Consider the following 12,626-nt stretch of genomic DNA (forward strand, 5'->3'; position numbering starts at 1 on the left):
CCTGGCATCACCCCAGCACGTGATGGTGCAGAGAAACTCCTTTGGAATGCCAGAGCAGTGAGTGCTGGGCAGAAGTGACCAATTTAAACACCTTTTCCAGGGATTATTTAGGATTTATTGGTTCTAAGAAAAAGCAGGAGCATGTCCAGAGAAGGGGATGGAGCTGAGAAGGGCGTGGAGAATCAGTCAACACCAGGAGGGGCTGAGGGAGCTGGGAGGGCTCAACCTGGAGAAAAGGAGGCTCAGGGGGAACCTTCTGGCTCTGCACAACTCTTGGACAGGTTGGGATTCCAAGTGAAAGTTTTCATGTTGATACAGCAAGAATGTAAAGGCCTGGCTGATTACACACTTACTAAAACCAGGAATTGTGTGTCATTCCAGGAGTTTATAGGATGGTATCAGGAGCATCAGCCCCATGACCTCACTTTAAGCACCAGCTCACAGGAGCTGTGTCCCAATTTCCTACCTTCTGCTTGTTGTCCTCGGGAACATGAATGACCACGATGCCATCGCTCAGGTTACTGGTGGAGATCCCTTCAAAAGAACCCCAAAATTAGAGGAAAACTTCCCAAACCCAGCTCCTTCCCCCAGGAGCAGTCACATTCCTGAAGGAGGGCTCTGTGCTTCCCAAGAGCGAAGAATATTCCCATTCTTAGAGCAAAACACACAAAGCTCCTACTTTGATTAATTAATCTGAGTTTTCAAATACCTTCTGAGGGTCCCTTTATGTCACCCATTGTCCATAGTCCAATTCCAACAGGGGTGATTTAAAGCCCTGCACGAGCTGTTTGCTCCAAACCTTTCCAGAAGAGGGAGAAGGATCCATTCTACTCCTGAACTGTACTTCCAACAGTGCCAGGATTAAAAAATACCCACAAACCAGCGTAGGAAAGTTTTGGGTTATTTTTTGTCCCCTCTATGTCAGTAGAAAGTGATGTCCTCCTGCACTTGAACACTTCAAGGAACTCTTACTCATAAAATCATCCTTCAAGGCTTTGTCCAGCCCCCAGGAAAAGAGGGATAGATCGTTCAAATATCTTTCAAGACAATGCTTCAGAATTTCATCCTTCCTAAAGGATGCCTGGCAGGACAGGAAGCCCCACAACAACTCACAGAACCATCATGGAATGGTTTGGGTTGGAAGGAACGTTAAGGACCATCCCATTCCACCCCCTGCCATGGGCAGGGACACCTTCCACTAGCCCAGGTTGCTCCTAGTCCCACCCAGCCTCAGACAATGACTCCCACTGATACCTTTCAGCGTGGAATACTCGATTTTCTGCTTGATCTTGGCCATCTCCACCACGTAGGCCGAGCTCTGGGTCAGCACCAGGAGCCGCTCCCGCGCCTTGAAGCCGTTCCTGTCATATTTTATCACGGGGGTCACATACTGAAAACAACGAGTTGGAATCAGCATTTCCACTCCTGCAAGCTCCTGCTCCGGGGGTTTGGATTTTCCAGACTGGCAGCAGCGAGGAGCAGCTCTGCCTGTGGAGCTGCAGGTCCCAGCTCACAGCAGCTGTGAGCTCACAGGGGTCTGCATCCCTTACCCTGGGAAATTCAGGAGGGAGAATCCTGTTCTGGGAATGATGGAGCCCCTGTGCCCTCCATGGCATGACCATGGGAAGTGCATGGACACTCCAGCTCTGCTCCTGCCCTGGGCAGGGTTAGGAATGTTCTTTAAGCTTTCATTAAAAGGAACCTTAAATAACTTCTAATTAGGTATATTTTGAAACCTGTCTCCAATTTAAAAGCAAGGAAATGGTGGCTCCACTGCTCTTCATCAGTTCCTGTGTGAGCAGCCAGCTCCAGGACTCTGTGAAGGTAATTCCAAGAGTTCTGTCCTTCCTTTACCTTGATGTTCTCCCCACGGATGAGCTGCAGCACTTTGGGGTTTAGGTCATTCTCCTCTGAGGAGCAAACCAGAAAGAGAAACTGGGTGTGGGTGACAGAGCCACAGCCCCAGACAGATACTCCCCACCCCCCAGAGGACACCAGGGAGCTGCTTTAGCTGTCTTCATCCCAATTGGCCTTTTCCCCTTGGAATGCTCCCTTCCAAACCGAGAGTGGTCACCTCCAGCTGCTCCCAACCCCATTTTGGTGCCTTTTCCTGCCTGACAAGTAAGTTCACACCGGGAGTTTCTGCCTGTTCTCGAGTCTGCTGTTGGTTCAAACCCTGATCCATGCCAGCCCCCAGAGAATTCTGCTTAGGATCATGGCTCTCTGTCCCAGAGGGATCCCAGTATCCCCAGTGTGGGAACAATCAGGCAGATCCATCACTGCATTCACGTCCTCGATGTGACAGAAGGAGGAACTCCAAAGGCAGGTGATGCTGCCTCTGCCAGGAGGGAATTTCTCTTGGGAAAGAGTCTGTTTGGTCAAGCAGGACTTTCCTGAGCCAGGAGCACATGGCTGAGGCCTCCAGGGGTTTGCTGAACTCACTCAGGCGGGTCTCCAGGAAGGGCTGGCCAAGGCTCTCCAGGTATCCCTCCTTCTTCCCGCTGAAAACAGCACTGGTCACCACCTTCTGCTGCAGCTGATGGGAGAAGGAAAGGCCTTTACACTGGAATTCCTCCACTGGGAACACCAGCAGGGACAATGCAAACACTGCTACTCCACAGCATCCTTCTGCCCACCCAACTCATGGAATCTTGGAATTGTGCTGCGCTCCTGCCGGCAGCTTTGGGTTATTCCTGTGTTACACCACACGAAGGGGCAGCAGGGAAAATCCTACTGATTTTTTTTGTTATTTATAGGTCTTTTCCAATTACATGGAGAGCAGTTTGCATGCCATGAATTAAGCCCCATGTGTCTGCTCTGTCCATTATGAGGGACACCGGAGGAAATCCCTGGCTCCAGGAGTTTTTGCTCTCATCCCTGAGGGACTGATTGGAGCAGCAGGATCAGAAGGTGCTGCCTGTGTTCCAGAGGATCCTCAGGGAGCAGTGATCACTGTTTGAACTCCCACATTTGCATTCCAGAGGTTGTTACCTGCACTTTCCTCTCGGCAGTGAGCCCTCGGCAGTATTTCCTCACCAGGTTCCTCCTGCAGATTTTCTGGAGCATCTCAGATGTCTGCAAGAAAAAACCCAGGAAAAAATAAAGTAGGGAAGTTGTTCAAACAGCTCTGTCTGTGCCATGAGCCTAAAGCACCGTGGGATTATTTTTATCTTTATTAGGGTTCATGAGTTCACTTTTCTGTCAGTGCGTTTTCCCTTTCTATTGCTTAAACCAACACGGAACTTCCTCATTTCTCTTGGAAACACCAACCACTGTGCCATTCCTCCCATTCCCACCCAAACACTGCAGATCTGGGGCTTTTCCAAAGGCTCTGAACAGAGGATGAAGCAGCAGCAGATCATTTCCTCCCACCTGCAATGTGCACACACATGGCCACCAAACAAGAGCCGCCTCCACCTCTCCCAAAGCCTCCAGAAACTCTCACCTCTTCCAGGATGGAGGGAGGCTGGAGCCAGCTCTCATCCAAGACATTTTTTGGGAGGTGGTCTCGGAGTTTCATCAGGTAGTAGTACTGTGAGAGCCTCACAAAGTCCCTGTTCTCTGGGCAAAGGGGTTTCTTCCGATTGATGAAGCCGTTTATGAACCTACAGAAAATATCCCATGACCTCCAGAAATCCATGGAAATGAGGGGAGGGAGGGGAGGATGACACACAACAGGCTAAGGATCACTGGTGTAAGCTCAGGTGCACTGAGGGTCAGCCATGGAAATCTCAAGCTTTAGAATATTCTAAATATTAACAGTTTTTGCCAAGTTCTGCTGGCCAAACCATGGTGCTTTGGAATTCGGAAGGAATCAGCTCTACTTCAGCAGCTGAGTTTAGGGGAGTGGAGAGGGAGGATGAAGGAGTGGAGGGGCATAAGATAAATTAGGAAGAAGTTCTTCCCTGTGAGGGTGCTGAGGCGCTGGCAGAGGTTACCCAGAGAAGCTGTGGCAGCCTCATCCCTGGAAGTGTCCAAGGCCAGCTTGGATGGGGTTTGGAGCAGCCTGGGAGAGTGGAAGGTGTCCCTGCCCGTGGCAGGGGGTGGCACTGGATGGGCTTTAAGTTCCCTTCCCACCCAACCCATTCCAGGATTCCGTGGTTGGGAAATACGGTCGGGACAGTTACTTCCTGATGGTCTGCACCGCCCACGTCCTCTTCTTGGCAGCTCTCCGTGCCAGGGCTCCTCTCCAAAAGGCCTCCAGCTTGATTGCTGCAAGAGGGAATCAGTCCTGGGCCTTGGCCTTCACACTGACCCAGCAGAAGTTAAAACTGGTTCTTTTGCAGCTCTAAAAATCAGCTGGTGGGAACAGCACGTTTGGAAGGTTCTCTTCTCCGTGGTGGATCCAGCTCCACCTGCGCTGTGGGGCTCAGCACCGAGGCCAGGCCTTGTCCCTGCTCAGCCTCCTGCTGTCCCTGCCCACAGCCCAAAAAGCTGCTTGGAGCCTACACTTTATGTCAGCCTGCTGTGATAAGAGGGGTTTCTCCCACAGCAGCTGATGATCAACCCCCAGGTACCCCGGAATGTCCCCTCGCGAGTGACGGAAGCTGCTGCTGCTCCTCAGAGCTGCTCCCACAGCTGAGGCCAAGAGCAGCTCGTGGTGTGAGGATCCAAACAGAACTAAAGGAACCTCTGCAAATGCTCTGGGGTGCAGCTGCCACCTCCTCTGCCCACAGCACCGTGGATTCAGGACCTCCCAAGGCCCCAGCTCCTGTGGAAAGCCCAGCCCTAAGAGAATCCCCCATTCCAGAGCCCGTACCTGCTTTCCTCTTCTTCTGGTACGCTCTTTTCCCGAGGAATCCTTTGTATTTGGCCTGGAGTCTGGAAACTGGAAAGAAGGCAGAGATATCACTGGCACCTGCAGGGTCAGGGCACTGGGGAACTGAGTTCCTGTGCTCCATGGCACAGGGAACAGAGGGACCACAACACCAACAGGACCCTGTAGGTACCGTGCCCTTCAGTTGTGTTTTTCAAGCAGGTACAGACTAGGATGAGACAGGAGAGATCCCAATCCCAAGGGAAAGGCACTTGGTGCATCTGGGCCTGGACAGGCAGTCATAGGACCGAGGAGTTCTAAAGGAGCCACCTATCCAGGGCTCAAGCAGGGATTTCTCCCCAGCCTGGAGCAACTTTACTGAGTTTTCCATGGATTCTGCAGAGCTGTGCAGACCAGGGTTGGGAGAGACCTTAAAGCCCATCCCGTTCCACCCCCTGCCATGGGGTGGGACACCTTCCACCATCCCAGGTTGCTTCAAGCCCCATCCAAGCCAGAGCCAGGAACAAGGATCCCCAGGCTCCTCTGTCCCAGACCAAGGGAACAGGAGCCTTACTCAGCAGGTGCTTTCTATACTCAAAGGCATCTTCCGTGGCAAACAGGGTCTTTGGGAAACGGATGAATATTTTGGTTCTGAAAAAGAGACCAGGAGCAGGTTATCCATGGTGAGCCATCCTTCCAGCTGCCCTGAGCAGGCTCAGAGCCCCCCCAACAGCTGTAATGCCACCCAAGCCCAAGCTGCATTGGGCTGCCCAGGCAAGCAGGAGAAGCTGGAACCCTAGCCCACAGATGGAAAAAACAAGGCTGGATTCAAGCTCCCATGGAAACAGGTAAAAATAATGAGGAAATTTGTGTATTTGGGGTTTTATATCTCTCCTTGCTCCTGCCACAGACAGGACAGAGTATCCAGGACAGCAAACACTGAGCAGCAGAGTAGCCAGAGCAAGGAATTTACCTTCCTAATTTGTATTCCTCAGGCTTGTAACCAATGTGTTTGATGAGCCTCTCCACACCCTCTGCTGCTGGCCCATGCCAGTGTGGCCAGGTAGCTGGACAGAGACTTTTGTACCTGAAAGATCAGCAGGACAACAACACAAATTATATAAAGTTTGAGGAGCTCCCTCAAATTCCTTCTGCTTTACTCAAGGCAGAAGATGCCAACGCAGATCAAAATGATGCAGGCAAGACACAACATGCAAAGGGTACTTCTGAAGCAGAAGAGCATCTGCTGACAACTCCCACTGCTGGGACTCGAGTTTTGCTTGCTCTGGAGCCCTCAGGAGGGCAGGATTTGCTGGGCACTGGAGAAGCAGCTCCCTCACCTTTGCAGGAAGAGCTCGTACTTGCGCCGGTACGCAAAGCCGGCCCGTCTCACCCTCAGGTGCTCCATCAGCCCCAGGTACTTCACCTGGTGTCGGATCAGGAAATCATCAAACTTCCCTGGAGCAAGAGCACACCTTCACTGGTCAGTTCTGCCTGGGGAGGCTCACCCACGTGTCCATGCATTGGGGGAAATCGGGAAGGAATCAAATCCCCGATTACCCACGGGGATGAATTTGCCGCCAGCTTAACCAAGCTGTTTATTTTTAAATATAAACACAAACACACAACCTGTACACGCTGCACCCTGCTCCAAACAAATCCCTCTGTCCATTCCTTGGACTGCCAGAGTCTTCAGCCCCAGCCTTACCAGGCTCCTTGTTCTCATTGGGTTTGATGCAGCGGATGTACGAGGGCTCCTTGGACATCAGGATTTCGATCAGACTCGTCAGACTGTTTTTGAACTGAGTTGCAACCTAAGACAGCATCAAAAAAACTTCCTGAGCTTTGGAACTCTTCCCTGCAGGAATTGAAATCCACTCCCTGCATCCAGCTGAAACCTGGAAGCAAAAGCTGATGGTGCATTGGTAGCCTGGAGTTTTTGGAGCGTGGTCAGTTGGGACAGTGCTGAGCTGCAGCGTTTGAGCCCTGGCCATGCAGCTGGACACAGCAGGCAGCCCTTCGGCGCTCCCTGCTCCTTGGGGGATGTGTCATGGGATGTCACTTTGCTGGCTGCTGGCTCAGCAGCACCACTGTTCCGCTGCCAGGGAGCTCTCAGGGGTGGATGGCAGTAAAAACATCCACCAAGTGCAGGAATCCCAGAATCCCATAATAGCTGGGGTGGGAAGGACCCTCTGGAGATCACCCAGTCCAAACCCCTCCCAAGGCAGGTGACACAGGAACGTGTCCAGGTGGGTTTGGAATGACTCCAGGCCCTCCCATGGCAGCTGTCCCAGGGCTCTGCCACCCTCCATGGAAAGCTCTTCCTCAGGTGGAGGTGGAACTTGTTGTTGTTTTAGTTTGTGGCCATCAGGACTGAGGAAGGGATCAGTGGTTAAACCAAGACCTGGGGAGCTGAGCTGATACTCAGAGTTAAGACAAAAGACAGAACTCACAGTCTCTGGTCTCCTCCTGTTGTCCAGTTCTGACAGGAGGAAACAATCCCTCATGATGCTGTTCTTGGAGTTGCACAGCACCTGAAACAGGAGGAGATAAAAGTTGCCCTATTGAGCAGCCCTTCTATTCCTCCTGGGAGCAGCACAGCCCTGAGAACACGCACAGAGGTGCCTAAAGATCAGTGCTAAAGAAAAAAATGATGTTTTTATTTGCTGCAGAGAGTAAATAAATCTTCTGCTGCATGATAGCATTTTTGTGCTTACCTCCTTCAGGTTTCTGTACAGTAGATCATTATTCTTCTCCAGAAATCCTGGGGGGGGGAAAAAATTAAATGAAAAGAAAATAAAAAAGAAAATCGGAACATTCACATCCTCAAAATTCTCACTGCAGCCACATTTAAGACTTCCAGGTCAGTGCCTGCAGAGGGCAGGTGTTTTGTAATTCCTCTTCCCATCAGGTCATCATCACCCACAGGAGCTCAGGAGCTCCAGGCTGGCCGTTTCTCACTCACCCACAGCACAGTAGGTGACCTCTCCCGCGTAGTGGAGGAGGCGGAAATCCACCCAGTCGATGGATTTCCGCGTTTTCTGATCCGCCAGCTTGCGCCTGCCGGGGGAGAATCCAACAAAACACCAGGAGAAAGAGCAGCAAAGAGATTCCCTCAGCTTGGGGAGAGGCACAGCTGGGGGACAGCTGGAAATGGGGGGTTTGGTGCTATTGATGTGGCTCTGGCTGGGGAGTTCTGGCCCGTGATCAAACCATCATCTCTCCCTGCTGGCAGCAGAGAATGGGAGGCAGCTCCCACAAACTCCTCAGGATACCTGGGATCCACTCACTGCCATTTAGCAGTGATCACCCATTCCAGAAATACCAAGAGTTCTTCCCACAACATCCATTTCAATACATTTTTACTGCTTATGTGGGGGAAAAACCACCAGCTGCCTCGACCCCAAAGCAAACCTGGGGGGCAAGGATTTCAGATACTTTGCCCTAGAGCAAGAACCTAAATACAAAGGAGGAATCCAAATGTTCGAGAATAGCAGGAATATTTCGGAAAGCAAGGATTCCTGGGGGGGGGGGGGGGAATGGGAAAAAAACCAAACAAGAAAAAAAGAGCAACTTCACAGTTGAAGTTTCAGCTTTGTAAGCAGTCACAAACAGCAGAGCCGAGTGTCACAACAGCACGTTCGTGTATCAAAGCTCCTTCCAAGAGCAGATCCTGTGGAAGGAGCTCCAGCACTTCTATTTAAAGCTTTTAATCAGGCAGAACAGCATTAAGGCACATTGTGGTGACAAGGAAGTTGGCTACAAATTTTCCACTTGGCTGTGGTGGAGTTCAGAGCTGCAGGAACAGTGACAGCTCAGCACTGTGACTCTCAATTGATGACTTGTCACAGCCCTTCAGCAGCTTCTGCAGGGAAGTGCCAGCACAGCCCGGCGCCAATGTGCTCAGCTGCCACCAAAATGGGATCCAAAACCCCTCCAAATGGAGTATGAACCAAAATGTCACTCAGCTGGGGGAGAGGAGCATTTTCTCTCCTCTTTGTACTCCAAGCTCACACAGAACAAGATGGGTGTAAATATTTACATATCCCCCCTCAGCCTCAGGCATTTGGCTCCTTGTCACAACATCTTCAGCTTTCCCTGGAGTCCATGGGGGCCAAAGCCAGCTGTGGCCAAAGCCATTTAGCCTTCATGGGCTAAAACCCTGGTCCAAATCCCAGGAGTCCCTAATTTTGGTGTGGGATGACAGACTCAAAGCTAAGCATCCCACCAGTGAAGAGACGGCCCCGCTCACACCTCCCAGTACCCAGGATCCACCAGTGGAGTTTTCCAACATCTGGATGGGCTGTTTGATTCCCTCTGGGACAAGGCAGAGGCTGTTGCCTGCCCAGCCCTGGATATGGGATGGGAAGATACAGAGGGTAAATGCATACGTCACGAAGTGGGCATGATCTCCTACTTTCTCTTCCAGCTTTTCCAAGAAGCTCAAATCAGTCGCTTCCCCAGGCCGTAAACATTCCTCATCCTGGAACAGCAGGCACTGGATCAGAGCTGCTCTGAGCTCATATTCCCTCTTGGATAACATTTGGTACAACTCTGACCCACAAACCCACAGCCCCGTTGCAGGGGAAGCAGAACATCCCCCACCTTTAACTCCCCCCAAAAGCGGATCCTCTGCCTCATCCTCTGGGTGCTTGTTACAGGAATCTGTGTTTACGTTCTGGATAACACAGACCCATCCCATAATTAGAGGGTAAAATGTGATTAAGGACCATTAGAGCAAGGCACAGGCCCGCATTTTACTTTAGCACAAGCTCTGTTCTTACCAGGATGGAGATTATTCCTTTGTGCTTCTGTTCAACCAAGTCACAGATGATTTTGTTGTTAAAATACGGGATTGGTTCCCACTGGAAGAGGGAAAAAGGAAGACCAGTTTTAGATAAAAACCTTTTCTTTGCAATTTTTTAAGTTCTTTGGAACTGAAATCAGATCCAGCCTCAGATCCCGCTGAAATGAGTGTTGGGAATTAGGATCAACTGCGGGAAAAGGTGACAGCACAGTGATCCATGCTCCCACCCCAGAGTTCTGCTTCCAGCAGCCCACACCATCCTCTTGTTCTCTACGCTAATGCTCTCCATCTTCCCATGTTTTACACTGCTGGAGTCCCTCATTCTCCAGGGACACTGTCACTGAGGTTTGGGGAAGGTCCTACCTCTTCCTTAAATGATGTCAATTAAGTCTGGGCTAAATTGCACTTCAAAAGGGTTACAGAAAGAGACCCCTGGCAAATCCTACGCTTCCCATGGGAGCAATAACAAACAAAAAAAGCAGGATGACTTTCACGTTGATGATCAAAAGCATTCAGTGTAATGGCAGCTCGAAAGGAAAAGGGAGGGGGAAACAGAATTTACCTCAATCCCTTCCAGTTCGTATTCCTCCTGCTCTGCTTTCAGGGTCATCTCAATCAGCAGCTGCTGCAGCTTCTCGTTGCAGTAATTAATGCAGAACTGCTCAAAGCTTCAGGGAGGTTAAATCAGCAGCATGTTTGGTGTGTTCCAGGGGCAGCTTTGCTTCTTCCACAGAGACCAAACCCCATTCCCACAGGGACCAAACTCCCCATTTTTACACGGATCAAACCCCCATTCCCACACAGACCAAACCCACCCCTTGCTCCCACACTGCTGCACCACAGCCCAAACCAGACCTGCAGCCCAAGCTAAAGCTTTTCCTGGGCTCCAGCAAACTCCTGCACCCAGGTTTTAGTCCCCTGTACCTTGCCCTGCTGGGCTGAGGGCACCCTCAAAAATTCATGCAGGACCTCCCGTGCCCCCAGGTCACCCCAAATCCCAGGAACAGCCCATACCTGTTTGTGTCCAGCACTTCAAAGCCATAAATATCCAGCAGGCCAATAACTGTTTTCTGAGTCGAGTCCTGTCAAAGACACCCCTGCTCTGCCACTGCTCCTTCCCTGCAGGTGGCTGCTTTCACCCGAATTTCAAACTTTCTCTTTGAGAGAAATGGCAGTGGAGAAGCCACTTTAAAGCAGGTAATGAACTGCTGAAACTCTTTAACAGAGAGTAACTGAAGGTTTCCCAGCTCAGGGCTGGGAGATGTCCCAGCAGCAATTATCCAACATGCCACATATTTGGTGATGAGGGCTGTGGGGCCTCTGTCTGGAGAAACTGCTCAGCATTTTAGGAGCATTCAGTGTCTCAGAGGACCCCAGACAAGAAACCAACCTTGTTGGCAAGAGAGCCATTGATTTTGTTGACGAGCCAAGTGAAAGTCCTTCCATAAATTGCCTTTGCTACGGCATCCCGGGCGTAGAATGCCAGATCCACGTTCAGAGGGCTGAGCACCTGGAAATAAAGATATCCCAGAGAGGATAAACACCGCAGGGCATCAGAGCAAACTTCTGCACAGCCAGGTCACGTCTGTGGCTTGGAGAAGCAGCCACATTGTCCTACACCACAGCACCCCTGGACTGCAGCTATTCCTGCAAGGGGTTGGAACAGGATCATCTTTAAGGTCCTTTCCAACACAAAAGACTCCGGAATTCCTTGATTCTACCCACAGCTTCGTTTTCCATCAGTGTTTCTTCACTTCACTCTGGTGTATCCCCACCTGCCAGTAGGTTTGGGGAACTGCATTTTGGTGGGTATTCATTTAGATGAAGTGGGGAAATATTCTGATAGCATTTCAGTTTTATATTATTAAAATGAAAACACAAAATGTCCAAAGAGCAAATTTTCCCAGTGTTTTCTTCTGTTTGTGCAGCCCAGTTTCCCAGGAAGCACCGTGGACTGGGCAAGGGGAAATCGTTTGGCTCAAATACAAGTCCCTGATCCAGCTTTTTAACAGTTCCTGCCTTGTTCAGGAATCAAATTCCAATATATTTTAGTTTCATGTCTCAGGCTGGAAGAAGGGGATGCGGAGGAGGAGAGGCACAGCCAGAGGGATCTGGTTTACACTGAGAACTGGCTCCTCATCCACCCCCCACCTTGGGGTTTCCCAGATTAATCTGGGACTACACAGAACCCCCCGGTACCTCCTCGGATCTGGCTTCGATCTTCCTGTGGGTGAGAGCTTCCTGCAGGATGGACAGGTGAGCACCCAGGAGCTGCAAGGAGAGAAACATCTGCACTCAGAGCACAGCCACAGGTCCCTGTTTAAATAAGCAGCACTGTGGGATCAGCAGGGCACAACCCCCAGCCCCCTTCCCAATCACCCTCATCTCAGAGCAAGAGGAAATAAGGAGGTTTCAGGGAGAAGGCTCAAGAAGGTTTACAACAAGAGCTGGGTATTTTTTGAGTTATCCCGGTGCTTTTGGGAATAACTGTTTTGTCCCTATAAGAAAATCACAGCGAGGATAAGGTTTTCCTCCCAGCACAGGGAATTCTGAGCCCATCTGGGCAGAGGCACCTTGGAAATCCACTTGATCTGTGTCCCGTCACGGATGATGGCGTGGCCATTGCTGTCCTCCTCAAACTGGATGTTCCCGAGGTGCAGGACACTGGCAACGATTCCAAAGAGATGCTGATAATGGGAGATATTCCATTAGAAAACGGATTCCCACAGCCCTGTGGGGTGGTGCTGATCTTTCCTATCATTAATTAACAGAATTTTGGCCGGGCTGAAGGAGGTGAATCAGAGAACCCGGTACCACCACCAGCATCGTGCTCTTCGCCACCCACTCCCTCAATCCCACAGCATCATGGAATCCCAGAATGGTTTGGGGTAGAAAGGAACTTGGAGATCATCCTGTTCCACCTCCTGCCAGGGCAGGGACACCTTCCACCAGCCCAGGCTGCTCCAAGCCCTGTCCAGCCCAGCCTTGGACACTTCCAGGGATGAGGCAGCCACAGTTTCTCTGGGCAACCCCTGCCAGGGACCCAATTTCTTCCCAATATCT

At 50.9% G+C, this 12,626-nt stretch overlaps 1 protein-coding gene across 6 annotated transcripts in view; it reads right to left on the reverse strand.

Moving 5' to 3' along the window:
• The window catches only part of MYO1H (myosin IH), a 29,085-nt gene that overhangs the window by 2,332 nt on the left and 14,127 nt on the right, over positions 1-12,626 (reverse strand). For 5 of the 6 annotated variants that reach the window (XM_032127532.1, XM_032127533.1, XM_032127536.1 and 2 more), the window contains 22 exons: positions 12,137-12,250; positions 11,763-11,834; positions 10,954-11,073; positions 10,578-10,645; positions 10,126-10,231; positions 9,541-9,621; positions 9,148-9,239; positions 7,722-7,816; positions 7,474-7,520; positions 7,210-7,290; positions 6,465-6,570; positions 6,097-6,214; positions 5,730-5,843; positions 5,331-5,407; positions 4,760-4,828; positions 4,128-4,212; positions 3,446-3,605; positions 2,992-3,075; positions 2,443-2,536; positions 1,855-1,910; positions 1,255-1,390; positions 467-534 (listed from right to left, as the gene is read on the reverse strand). In XM_032127532.1, the coding sequence (XP_031983423.1) occupies positions 467-534; positions 1,255-1,390; positions 1,855-1,910; positions 2,443-2,536; positions 2,992-3,075; positions 3,446-3,605; positions 4,128-4,212; positions 4,760-4,828; positions 5,331-5,407; positions 5,730-5,843; positions 6,097-6,214; positions 6,465-6,570; positions 7,210-7,290; positions 7,474-7,520; positions 7,722-7,816; positions 9,148-9,239; positions 9,541-9,621; positions 10,126-10,231; positions 10,578-10,645; positions 10,954-11,073; positions 11,763-11,834; positions 12,137-12,250 (2,043 nt within the window). The remainder of the gene's footprint in view (positions 1-466; positions 535-1,254; positions 1,391-1,854; positions 1,911-2,442; positions 2,537-2,991; positions 3,076-3,445; positions 3,606-4,127; positions 4,213-4,759; positions 4,829-5,330; positions 5,408-5,729; positions 5,844-6,096; positions 6,215-6,464; positions 6,571-7,209; positions 7,291-7,473; positions 7,521-7,721; positions 7,817-9,147; positions 9,240-9,540; positions 9,622-10,125; positions 10,232-10,577; positions 10,646-10,953; positions 11,074-11,762; positions 11,835-12,136; positions 12,251-12,626) is intronic. The other variant, XR_004243607.1, reaches the window with a different exon arrangement.

The sequence above is a fragment of the Corvus moneduloides genome, chromosome 18, assembly GCF_009650955.1.
Source record: "Corvus moneduloides isolate bCorMon1 chromosome 18, bCorMon1.pri, whole genome shotgun sequence".
NCBI lineage: Eukaryota > Metazoa > Chordata > Aves > Passeriformes > Corvidae > Corvus > Corvus moneduloides.